This window comes from Macrosteles quadrilineatus, unplaced genomic scaffold (genome assembly GCF_028750875.1).
Source record: "Macrosteles quadrilineatus isolate MER2022 unplaced genomic scaffold, UCM_ALF_1.0 Scaffold_1__1_contigs__length_201487025, whole genome shotgun sequence".
NCBI classification, from domain to species: Eukaryota; Metazoa; Arthropoda; class Insecta; order Hemiptera; family Cicadellidae; genus Macrosteles; species Macrosteles quadrilineatus.
This window is the reverse complement of record NW_026542594.1, coordinates 66,653,648-66,667,312: the sequence shown is the minus strand read 5'-3', so window position 1 is coordinate 66,667,312 and position 13,665 is coordinate 66,653,648. Positions and strand designations below refer to the sequence as shown.

General features: G+C 36.2%; 1 protein-coding gene across 1 annotated transcript in view; it reads right to left on the bottom strand.

The window, feature by feature from the left end:
* LOC128983455 (transmembrane 9 superfamily member 3-like) overlaps positions 1-13,665 on the bottom strand; it is a 68,531-nt gene that overhangs the window by 25,572 nt on the left and 29,294 nt on the right. The window contains exons 6-7 of the mRNA XM_054402752.1: positions 2,203-2,369; positions 1,085-1,310 (exon numbers count right to left, since the gene is read on the bottom strand). Of these exons, the coding sequence (XP_054258727.1) occupies positions 1,085-1,310; positions 2,203-2,369 (393 nt within the window). The remainder of the gene's footprint in view (positions 1-1,084; positions 1,311-2,202; positions 2,370-13,665) is intronic.

Below are 13,665 nucleotides of genomic sequence, written 5' to 3'. Positions count from 1 at the left end.
TAACTAGTGGCATAGACTAAGCAACACAAGGGAGTATGTTTTATCTATGCTAATGGGTAGTGCAAGTGCCAAGTGTGGTGTGAAGAACAAGATATGAATGAATGTCCATGCAGTGTACCGCGCTGGCGGGCGGGCGCAGTGGCAGTGGCAGCGGCTGACGTCACGGGAGGGAAGTGAGGGCCGTAGAGCGCGCTATCTTGTAGAGAAGAAGCGAACTAAGACCGAGTGCTGCGCTGTCTTTCGGAGGGTCAGACCAACTACTTGAACCACCGATTCTGGCTCAGATCCGCTCACTATGGCTGGGCCGTTTCTATAAGATGTCTAGTGTAGAGATATCAAGTCAATGCCAGTACCCATTCCAATGGTCTCCATGGCTGTTCTACCATTGACTATTATATACTTAAGAAGACATTCCATCCATATGGACCAGCTGTTGCCAATTTTTTTTATTAAAAAGCACATAGGCTAGTTAGTTGTGTGGACCAGTCACAGAATGTGCTATTGTCTAAAATTCTATTTCTAACTTTTTTATTTTTTTGCTGACATAGTTGATGGGTCATAGCAGTTGCTATAGCTCACATTATTGTACATTCACATTTTCACATTGTACATTGTACTCACATTTTCTTATGGCATTCTGATTTTTATCTATTAAATTTACAGTTATCAGTTTGACTTGGTAAACAAGTCTGTGTATTCAACATAAATTAGTAATTTAGATCAGAACAATTTGTGGATGGCTCACATCAATTACGATTTTGTTTACAAAACTGGCGACAGCTTCAACATAGGGATGGAGTGTCTAGTTGTTTCTGTCAAGGGTTCTACACAAAAATCATATGAAGAGTAACTAACTAATCAAGTAAATATTATTATAATATTACCTTAAGTGTCATAGGTTGACTCATGACCACCACAAACCGACACCGTAATGAACAACTAACACAACAGACGAATAATAGAAATTCAATAACAAGAGAGTGTGGATTAACATTTTTAAATGGTTTTCTTAATGATAAAAATATATAAGAGTTAATGCAATTATATTAGGCCTACTCCAGTTTTGACTTTTACTCCATCTCACCATGGTTCCAAAGGGAATAGCTCTTGATGCATGGTAGTAGATGGCAATAAAGTTGATGAAGAAAGCAGTACCGCAGACGAGTGCAGGCAGCATGAAGGCAGACAAGATCATCTGCTTGATCCATATCTTGCCTCCGAGTCTGGCGTAGAGGCCGCCACCAAAGTAGCCATTGACTGGGCTTGTGGCCGCGTACACAAATATAGCTGTACTCAGCAATGATCCACGTCTGTAAAACATTGACTTGTCACATACTTTGGTGGACAAATATGGCCATACAAAAGAATTTGCTAGTGAATAATTAAATTCAAGGTATTTTTCTAGAAATATTAAGTCACCTATTTATTTTATCTTCACATGCCTAGTGTTCACAGACCTATTAAACCAGTTTATACTGTTGTTTTGTATTTGCAGTTTTATGCCAATTAAATATCAAGTTTGTGTATAATACATGTTGCTAACACCAACCTTAAGCTTTCATGCTCATTGAATTTTTTTATTGGAGAAAATGGTTAGTATTGTTTAATGCATTCAAACGTTTTTATTTTATGTTTCATGTTTACTCTGACTTTACATTTTGCATTTGCCTTATTCAGAAACTAATTTTCATATCTGCTGTCTCTAGGCACTATTCCTACAACCGCTATTTCCACCTACTACCTTGTCCATATGCAGAACAGCAGTGAAAGAACGCTGCCAATTGTTTGATTTCAGCATCTTTCCACTCCTCAATTCGTCAGGATCCGTTGCACAATGCCATTTGGCCAGTATAGACTACGCATGTGCCTCAATGTAAATAAGTTTCTCGCTTTCCTAAAACTAATATCTTATTTTCTTATTTTTGTAACCCTGTTTTACAATTCTTTGATTATCCGATCTTTGTGTCCTGATTACGACGTATCCCTTCATCTGACAGATATAAGGGTTTACATTAGAGCCACTAGCTGTTACGAATACTTCTGAAATTATAACATAGTTGTTATTTTTAGGGAAACTTGTACTCAAGTACTCTTGGGAAAAATTTAATATTGGGGTTGTTTAACTACTAAATTAGTGTGTAAAATTGTACATATAGCCTTCTCCAATGGTGCACGGTGCATAGCAATTAGATTACCACTCACTCAGTGTACAATTCTCCCAGTATAGCAAATATGATGACGGACAGTGTGACCGTGGTGATCTGGTAGCCGGCTCCTACCATGGCAGAGAAGAGCATGGTGTTGCTGGGAGGTCTGAACACATCTCCGTGTACCTGCTTCCACCCGTACTCATCTCCCAGGTCTCTCTCCTATCACAACATATAACATAAGAGTAAATATAGTCCATTTAATGTAGTATTTGAACCAAAAGGATAAAACAGATATTGAACAAATCTAAACCACTCTTCCCAAGCATGGATTTAGTCCAGAAAGCAGCTGTTGCCGCCAGTTCAACCAAATGGGATTTTATTACATAGGTACTGCAATGTACAGTAATGAATTTTGCCGGACACCAGCTGCTTATAATTATTTTTACATTTTTACCAGCTGCTTATAATTACAAAGGATCACTTTTGACAGTAAAAGGTATTTAAACCATTATTTATTAATTATTTTTAGTTATTGAACGCATTATATTTCATCAGGATGAATAATATAAACGTAACAAATTTATTAATACTCCCGCCGCAGCAAACCTGCAGACTAAGCGAATTTGCATTTGCCTAAATTGATTTTAAATGAAATCTATTTAATTTACATTAGGTTTAACGAGTACCTAGGTTCGCTCCTACAGGGAGGCTAATAAAGAGTGTTTTTTAGTAAAATATTAGTAGCTTAGTATAATATAAATAAATTTGCCAAGATTGATCAAAATATTTCAATGAACATGCAAACTACAACATTTTACAATATTATCTATAAGAATAACATGGGAATTTTAAATTTGCATTTTTTTAACTTTCTCCGTAACCAATAACCGTAGAAAAACACTTTGGTATACTTAACTATTTGTTTTTTAAAGTTCTTTAAAATGGTTTGGAGAGAAATTTGAAAATTTTGTGTTTTCAGGGTCAAAAATGAGAAAACCAATTTTTGACTCCATAAAACCCCCCGTAAAACCCTGTTCCCATGGTCCGATCATGTTGGTTGGCAAACTCGTTTAAGTTTATCCTGCCTTACACCATCAAACCAAATTTCATCAAAATCGGAGAAAAATTACTCAAGTTATCGCGTTTTCGGACGTATATTTTTATATATATATTATTATTGAGGAGATCTTGATAGAGTTTATGATAAATGAAACATGAAACATTGCAAATTTTAGTTTAATACAAAGGTTTTCAAGCAAAGAGAAATTAATGAAAAATGTAAAAATGTACGAAACAAATAAATATGAACTGTTTACAAATAGTTGAATTTTGAGAACATATTGAGTACAGATCAAAGAAAATAATAAAATCAGCCTAAAGAAAAATTATAATTCAGCTGAGTTGAATCACTGTTTTACTATGTTAAATTTAAACCAGGGGAACTTTGTTTTCAGTACCAACTGGTGAGCCAATTCAGAATTTCTTGAGACCAGTTGGTTGCATTTAGGGTTTTGATGTGGGTTTACTTTGTGAAGGGCTTTAAGGGTATAGCAGCCTTCAAAAGTTTGGTTGTGGTGAGCGGCATGATTATAGATTGGTTTTCTTTTGTCTTCATGTACCACATCAAAACGATGGCCTGTCATTCGAACTCTTAAAGAGTTTGAAGTCTGGCCAATGTAATCTTTTGGACAATGTTTACACGATAGTTGATAAATCACATTGTGAGATTCACAAGTTGATCTACCAACAATCAGACAAACCTTGTTCGTAACTTTACTATAAAATCAGTTGTACTACTCATAATTTTGAAAATACCACATCGGGTCTTGTGACATGGTTCACAGCCATGTTTAGAATTGTTTGAAGGCTGAGAATTTTGCATTTTGGGTCTCACTAACATATTTTTTAAATGTTGTGGCCTTTTAAAAATAACACATGGTGGTCTGGAAAATAAATTGTCAGTACTGGGGGAAGATTTCAAAATATTGAATGCTACTTTCATTACACTGTTAATCTTTTGTAGCCCAGGATAGAATTGAGTAATAAATTTAGGATCACTTGAAAAACTATTATCTTGTTCTTGGTTGAGTTTTTTTTGGGGTTTTTTGATCTGATTGGATATTCGTTTTTTAAACCTTCACGGGGTAAATAGAATGGCGGGCTGGAGCTTAATTATTTTTCACAAAAATTCAAAAACTAAAGTTGTTATTTTTTGTATTTCTCTTGCTTAAAATCATTCATAGAGTATAAACAACATTACCTTTCTCCTGAAATTTTTTTTAGACAAGTTATAAACAAAAGAAAATTTGATCTGACGGATATATCCGTCATTGGCCTGCAAGAAACGGAAGGTGGACGGATATTTCCGTCCGACGCCCGTAACGATAATATATGAACACTGCTGACCTTGGCTATTTTGTCGGACGGATATATCCGTCTACCTTAGTTTTTCACTTGTTTTATTAGTCATCTATAAAATTTAGTGTTTATTGTCCTAAAAACAGCAATATTATAAAAGAGCAAAAAAAGACAACATTTTAATATACAAAAGTTGTTTATTACAGCTAAATTTCACAATAAAAATTATAAATTAACGTTGAAATCAAGTTTATTTGGTTTCAAATGTATATAAAAAAATTCTGTTTACAAATGTAGTTTACTTTATAAAAAACGTGTATTCAAAAAAGTTGGAGATTGAGAAAAACAGTAAAAAATATTTACAACATTTATGCTTACTAGGCCATAAAAAATTACAGATAAAAGTAATTATGTATAAGTTACATTTCAAAAAGGGCGATGAGATACACAATGAAGAAAGGCCCTAGTACTCAGCTTCAGTGTGGTACACTGCAAAACAATCATCGGGGTGGAGAAACGGCTTTTCTGCGCAGGTTTTGCAAAAATAGACAGTTTCTTTTTGCAGCTTCTTCTTCAGGCACACGCAGCACTTTCTGGAGCCCTTTTCCAACTTTCCCATGAGGTGTAGTTTGCCATCCAACCGCTGACAAGCATTTTCCCTTGGTTGGCCTGCGGCGTTCCAGTCGGAAACGTGACTGCATGTGCTCCCTGACCAGATCCTCGATCACACTCATCCTGAAGCTCTTGTGGCTCATAGGCGTTTTACCGTGCTCTTCTTGCATTGTTTTGTACACTATGTAGGAATCCACAACTGCTACATCCAACAGCCAGAAAAACATTTTCCTGTACCATTTCTTACTTCTGCGAAGGAACTGGTAGTTAGATATGAAGTGGTCACTCCGGTCGACCCCACCCATATGCTTAGTATAGTCTGCTAACAGCAATTGGTTTGCTTACACCATCGACTCCTGGTATTTTGGAGGGAACATCAACCATATGGTGTTTGTCTACTTTGTGTTTTGTGGTGAGGACAGTCACCACTGTCTTGTCCTTCCAATAAACCACAGCTATGTCCCCATTTCTACGACCCTCCGCCTCTCCTCTTTCCAGTGCCCTGCTTAGGACAGGCATTTGTAACCTGTTTGGCAAAACCGTACCAGTTACGTACATTTTCATTTTTAGGAGCTCTTGGGCCAGTTGTGGGCTGTTGTAATATCGGTCCACGTAGACATGGGTTCCTGAAGGTGGATTAGAGGGCTCTTTGATGAGTGTTTGGCATAGTTGTGATACTGTTTTGGTAGTCTTTAACAAATCATCAGTGCTTAGATCGTCTTCATTCTTCCCATAGTACGGATCAAAATTATAAATGTAGCCGTTCAGGGAATCGGACAGGACAAATATCTTCATGCCAAACTTTGTTGGTTTCATCAGATTGTATACCTTAAAGACGATACAATTTGCCTTATCTTCAGATCACGGTCAGGTCCTACTTCGTGGCTAAAATGCAGGGACCAGAACAAAATCAAAAACCGGTCTCGGCTGAACACATCGCTAAAAAAAATGCATTCTATTTACCAATTTGGTAGAAAAATAGTCTTTTAGGTCGGGTAAAGGGTGCATACCCATGTTCATAACAACTCCAATGAGAGCTTTTAGCTCCTCTACAGATAACGGTTCCCATTTTTGAAATCTGCTTTTCGGACTGAGGATTTCATCATCCTGTTTAGAGCTGCCATACAAATTACTCTCTGGGCAGATTAGGTTTAGTATATTATCATTTAAAAAAAGGGAAAAATACTGTACAGGCTTTGTATCTTTGTCAAAAGTAGATGGAATATTTACACCAGCGCCGTCATTTATAATAGGAAAGGTACTTACTGGACCTGGGTCGTAGTTCGATACTTGCAGCCACTGTCAATCACACACGATTCGTTCTTTCTGTTTTAGCGAATTTCCCATATAGGGAATAAGCTATTACCGTAGTACTCATGGTAAGACCTGGACGCGGGACCGATTTTTTTTTTTCGTTTTGAGGTCCCTAGAGGCCAAAAACACCATCCGTTCAAATTCATATATATATATATATGTGTCCGTCAGCACGATAACTCGAGCAAAAATGATCCGATTTTGATGAAATTTGGTACAAACATGTAAACGAACGTTTATTCGAACGAGTTCGCGATCCAGCATGATCGGACCATGGGAACGGGGGTTTACGGGGGGTTTTATGGGGTAAAAATAGGTTTTTCCCATTTTTGACCCAAAAAACATAAAATTTAGCAATTTCTCTCCAAACCATTTTGTAGAGCTTAAAAAAACAAATAATTTAGTATATTGAAGCATTATTATGCGCCTAATGGTTACGGAGAAAATTCTAAAAAATTGTAAATTTAAAATTCCCATGTTATTTTTATGAAGAATAAGTAAACTGTTGTAGTTTGCTTGTTTGTGAACATATTTTGATCAAATTTGGAAAATGTTTTTATTTCTTACCAACTATTCACATAAAAAAAAAAACTGTTTTACCCTCCCTGATGCAGCAAACCTAAGTACTTGTTAAACTAATTCTATTTAAATCAAGAATAAATGTTATGTTTTTAAGTAGACATTTCAGTGTAAATCCAATCAGTCAAATGGAAATTCGCTTAGTCTGCAGGTTTGCTGCGGCGGGGGTATTTTTTTGTAAGTGTTTTAGCACCATTTTCTCTTTCCCCGTCTCCCATTCCACCTCTATTTCTTCCTACACTTCCACTTCCTCTGCCACCACTTCGAACTCCTCCCCTGACACGTAATCCAACTCCTCCACTGCCACTGCCACGACCCCCTCTGGTACGGACACCGCCTCTTACTCTGCAACTGCCTCGCCCATATCCTCTTCCTCTAAACGGTAAAGTTTGCCTTCCTCCGCTACTGTCCTGTTCTGTATATAGATCATTAGACACATTTTCTTCCTGTTCACTTTCGTCATCACAAAACAAAACATGTTCATCACATTTGTCAGAACTATCTTGTTTACTTCCAAAATTCTCACTTTCATTGTTTTCATTAGGAACAATATCGTTTTGATCACCGAAATCTACGGCCATCAATTCATCATAAATCACTTTGAAGTACATCCAAACCACTAAGTTCTACTTCCATAACCTCATGTTCCCCAATACTTTCACTAAGTGAAGACTGTTCGTCAGGTTCTTCGTCATCACATTCAATACCGATACCGTCACTTCCACTGTCAAATACAAAGTCTCCCTCAGATACACTTTTATTCAACATCTCAATCACATCAACATCAAAATTCGGATCATTTGGATTAGTCATTTTAGCTAAATAAAATAAATAAAGCACATAACAAATTGTAAGCAAACACTTGCCAAATGAGAGCGTCCCACACTGACAGTTTCGCGCTATTTACACACAACTAACGCACTCTATGGCGCGAAATAGTAGCTGAAACAGTCGCAGAAACTATTACTGCCAACCACAAAAACTAAATAACACTTTTATAATGCATTAAGATGTTTATTTTCACGTTATAACCAATGTATATCAATTTGTTTTTCTGACGGATATATCCGTCTTTATCCCGTAAAGAAAATTTATTGCGACGGATATAACCGTTTCCCGCCCGCAACGTAAATGGAGTTTGACGGATATATCCGTCCATAGCCCGGGAAGGGTTAAGATACCCTCTTTCAATGAAAGCAGAATTCAATTTAGTGATATATTTTTCAAAATCAGATTTTTCACTGCAGAATGTTTTAGCACGAATTGATAAGCTTTTTGGAATTGATTTTTTCATATACATAGGGTGCCAACTTTGATAATGTAAGTACTACATTTTGTTAGCTTCTTTTAAATGATTTTTTTTTTAAGTTTTTGATTATCAATGAAGACATCAACATCTAAGAAAGAAACAATTTTGTCTGAATAATTCCATATGAATTTCAAGCAAGAAAATTGGTTTAAATCTTGTAGAAATTCTTTTAGTGAATTTATTCCGTGTTGCCAAACAATAAAGATATCATCTATACATCTTAACCAAAGAAGAGGAGTTAACACGTTCGCTACTGCAATAGTACGAAATTTTCCATTCACATAGACCAGCGACGCACATATGCGACGGCCAGTTTCTACCCATGGACTGCCGTCGCATATATGTGACGGCTAGTCACATTAAAATAGACTGCCGACGCATATTTGCGTCGGGGTTCTTTGTAGTGGTCTATTTGAAGGCACTGAATTCCCTGCAGTGGTCTACAGAGATGTCTGACGCACAACTGCGTCGCTTGGTCTGTGGATATGATGATTGGTGACGTCATATAATAGTAGGAAAAACTGGTCTTTACTTTTCTGCATCACTGTATGTATGTATGCAGTATGTATGCTGCATTATCCTATGTAGCTTTTATATTTGTTCAGTTGTAAACTGTTCTTGAATAATCTGTTTATTTTTTTACTTACTTTCACCTTAAAACTCAAAAAAATGAGCCGTCGCATATATGCGACGTTTAGTCTATTTCAAGAAAACTATGATAATTTTCACTATTGTTTTCGCTGTAGACCGGGCGTCGCAAATATGCGACATTACCCTAGGTTATAAAAAATACAAAAAAACAAGAACAATTTATTTACAAACACGATTGTAGCGTATTACAATGTAAATGGTCACTGTTTTACAGGTTTTCGCCCGTGGTCTGTGTGTACTGTTATCCAAGTGACAGCCGGTCTATGTGTAAGATTGAAATGTATACCTCGGTCTGTGGCAATGACCGCTGCGTCGCATATATGCGACGCTCAGTAGCGAACTTGTTAAGGGATTGTTTGAAAGAAAATGTTGCTCTAATAGACCCAGGAAAAGATTAGCGTAGGCTGGGGCCATTCGTTTACATCACTGTGCGTTTAATTTGTATATCGTTCATGGTTAGTATAATTTGAATGAGAGTTGCCAAAAATGTGTAGAAGGTTTAGAATTTGTGGGTCTAGAGTTAAGAAAATGTTTGGCAGCCTTCAGGCCATTATCGTGGGGAATATTTGTATATAGTGATTCAACATCAACTTTTACAAGTAATAAGTCTGAATTTTGAGGGAGGTTTAAGATTGTAAATTTGTATTTATAAAAACCATACAAAATTTGGAGACTAAGTACTAATTTTCTAATGGCAGTGAGTGGTTATGAAATTAAAACAAAAAAATAACTCAGAGAAGTTGAAATTATGAGTAGTGATATTAAGTCAGTGGGAACAATAAAACATATTTTGCCTTTTTAGCAAATTTCCTTAAGGTTGTCTAGTTTATTTTCATTTTAAAATTCAAGACTAATTCCAGACTTTTCAAGACTAGTTTTTTCTACAATTGTATCAATACAAAAATTTATGGACTCTCGATACCGATACCTGAAAAAGATATTCTAAATTCTTCATACCGATACCACGTTTTTTTTTTTGCTTTTAGCGAATTTCCCATATAGGGAATAAGCTGTTACCGTAGGTCTCATAGTAAGACTTGGACCCGGGACCGATTTACTTTTTCATTTTGATGTCCCTAGAAGCCAAAAACACCATCCGTTCAAATTCATACATATTATGTCCGTTAGCACGATAACTAGAGCGAAAATGATTCGATTTTGATGAAATTAGGTAGAAACGTGTATCACTGTAAACCTACATTTATTCGAACGAGTTTGTGAACCAGCATGATCGGACTATGGGAACAGGGGTTTATGGGGGGTTTTATGGGGTAACAATTGGTTTTTCCCATTTTTGAGTCTAAAAACATAAAATTTCACAATTTCTTTCCAGACCATTTTGCAGACCTTAAAAAAGAAATAATTTTGTATATTGAAGCGTTGTTTTATTCCTAACAGTTACGTAGATAATTAAAAACACTTTAAATTTAAAATTCCTATGTTATTCTTATGGAGAATAAATAAACTGTTGTAGTTTGCTTGCTTATCGAATTATTATTTATTTTAATCAAATTTGACAATTTTTTTTATTTTATACTAAGCTATCAACATTTCAATAAAAAAAAAAACACATTTCAATACCTTCCGTGTAGCAGCAAACCTAGGTACTCATTAAAATTTATGTTATTTAAATAGGAAATAAATCTGACAATTTTCTGGGTACATTTTAGTAGAAATCCAGCCAGGTAAATGGAAATTCCCTTACTCTGCAGGTTTGCTGTGGCGGGGGTATTTTTTTTTTTTTTTTTTTTTTTTTTTGGCAAATGTTCTAAATGAATTAGTTAAACTACAAAAACCCTGTCTTTAATGTTACTAAGTATTTTTGAGATAATTATTTTAAAGTAAAAAATTAATGCAGCAATGAAAAACTTGATAACTAGCCAATTTGGGTTTAAACTAGTGATGGGCCGTTTCCTGAATTGGTCGATTCCGATACCGATTCTCCAACTTTGGTTTTGATTCTCGATTCCGCACTCGATACCGATACCTGTTAAAAATTCATTTAATAACACATATAACTTATGATATAATTTTATTTAAACTTTATACACTAAGACAACTGCATTGTATTGATTAAGGTTACATAGATTAGGTTAGCCAAAAAGGAAAATAAGATAGACTATTTCAAGAAGACATTAATTTTAACATATTTTATTAAATTAAATTGAGACAACAATCACCGGTATAGGGAGGCCTAAAATGTTCACAGAGTTTTTTGTTTGCATAAGAATTCATACATCTAAGCCTACAATGAATGTTCCATATTGCTTGAGTTATACTGTCCGCGAGAGTAAAGAAGTCCCCTGAGCTCCGGCCTATTCGTAGTTTGAAGGCGTTACGCTTGAACGTTTCGCGCGACAATTAGTCTTCACTCTTCACGCGGTTTGACGCGTTCATATCAGGTAACACACCATCGACGTCTACACTTTGCCAACAATCTGGAACGTTAAATTAACGTTTTGTTTCTATTGTCCATCTAAGTTTCGTCCATAGAAAAATTTCCTATTTTGTTCCCTTAGCTTTCTCATCCCTCGCAAATACTTAAACCTCCAATTATTAATGTCAGGCCTTTCAATCAAACATTTTCTTTTGGCATCGCATTTCTTCCACTTTCGCCCCATAGCCTATCTTTTAAAAGACGCCGAAGTGCCCATTTGAACCATTTAAAATTAATCCTTTCTCTTAAAACAGGTAATAGTTATTTTTCGCTGCACTACTGTGAAATGACCTGTTTACGTTCCATGTTTAATCACCTGTGAAAATCCATCATTAGATTGTTAACTAAGGCAAAATAGATTTTTAGATTTTGCTGACGTAAACAAACAAATATTTGATAATGCTTTAACAACTGTTTCAATTTTACGAAAAGTAACGTTCAAAACACGAGTGAAAGTGGGTCTATACATATTCTCGACCATGTGCTCGATAAATCTTGCACTTCAAACATGGTCTCAAATATGTAATGACACACTTTCTACTCTTGTTATGAAATATACTATTACATGTAGGTACAATTTTTTTTGTTCGTGTAAAAATCGCGTATTACATCTACGATTACACGTCTATCATATCTATTTGTCCTTTATGGTGGTCAGCGTTCTTGCGTTTTTTCCCCGGGTGTACAGAGTTTTTAATCTGGAGTTTGTTTGCCGGTTTTTCTAATTCGTTTAAAATAGTTTTTTCTGACACTTTACAATAGTTTGCGGCACTGTAAAAAATATTAAAGACAGACAAGCCTTTGACAAAAAAGATGTGTATATTTATTGGACATTATTTACAATCATAATAATAATTAAACATGTGTTAGTTCAATTAAAATAAAGAAGGCAGGCATAAATTAAACATATTAAAGAACACTAATCAATGAGTCAATATGAAACATATTACATGTTTTCCCCTCCAACGGTAAGGACTGCAACTTTAGTCAGAGGCCGGCGATAAGTTCCTTTTGATGTTGTTATGTCTACTATTCGTACTTGGCCATCATGACCTGGGTAGACAGCCGAGATTCGGCCAAGGGGCCAAGTATTTCTTGGGCAGTTTTCCTCAATTATTATTGCAAGATCGTCAATCTTTGGTGGGTCCAATTTCTTGTGCCATTTGCACCGTCTTGAAAGGCATGGAAGGTACTCGTGCACCCATCTCTTCCAGAAGCCGTCTAGGAGTGATTTAACACGAGCTAATTGTCGTTTACACAGTTGGTCTTCGTTTAGGTTGATTTTGTAAGCTTCTCTTAGAAAATGGTTTGGTGTGATTGGTTCGGGGTCATTGGGGTCCAGAGAAACATGAGTGAGTGGGCGAGAATTTATTATAAATTCAACGCGAACCATGAAAGTCTGAAGCTCTTCGTCTTTTGGGTACTGGCAGCGCATAACACTCCTTAATGCGGTCTTTACAGACCTAACAAGTCTTTCCCAGCAGCCTCCCATATGTGGTGCTCGCGGGCAAATGAAATTCCACTTTATCCCGTAGTTCACCACGTCTTTTTGGATCTTTTCATGTTTGAGTGACTTTACAGCGTTTCTAAGTTCCCTATCTGCAGCTACAAAGTTTGTGCCATTGTCGGAATATAGTTCTGAGGGAACTGGTCTTCGGCTGATGAATCGTTGAATCGCCATTATACAACTCTCTGTGTTAAGAGAATGAGCCGTTTCGATGTGAATTGCTCGAGTGGATAAACAGGTAAATAGGACACCATATCGTTTTTCATGTCTGCGGCCAACAGTAACTTCGATAGGTCCGAAATAATCCACTCCAGTGTAGAAGAATGGATGTTGCACTTTTGAGGTCCTTAACTGTGGTAGTGCAGCCATCTGAGGAGGATAAGGTTTGGCATTGTCTATGCTACACCTCATGCAGCTCCTTTGAACTTTCTTGGCGACTGATCGTACGTTTAAGATCCAGAACTGTTGTCTAGTCATATTGATAACAGTCTCGATGCCCTGATGGAAACATTTCTCGTGAAACAATTTTACGATTAGTTTAGCCGTATGACTTTTGCCGTCTAAAATGATAGGATGCTTTTGTTCTTCGCTTATTTCTGGTGAACTATGTATTCTACTCGACATTCTTATTAGAGACTGATCAATGAAGGGATTTAAAGAGAATATTCTACTGGACTTTGGTAGCGGTTTGTTCTTCAGCAGTAAATTCTTTTCTTCATTGAAGCTTGCCTTTTGAGACATTGATATC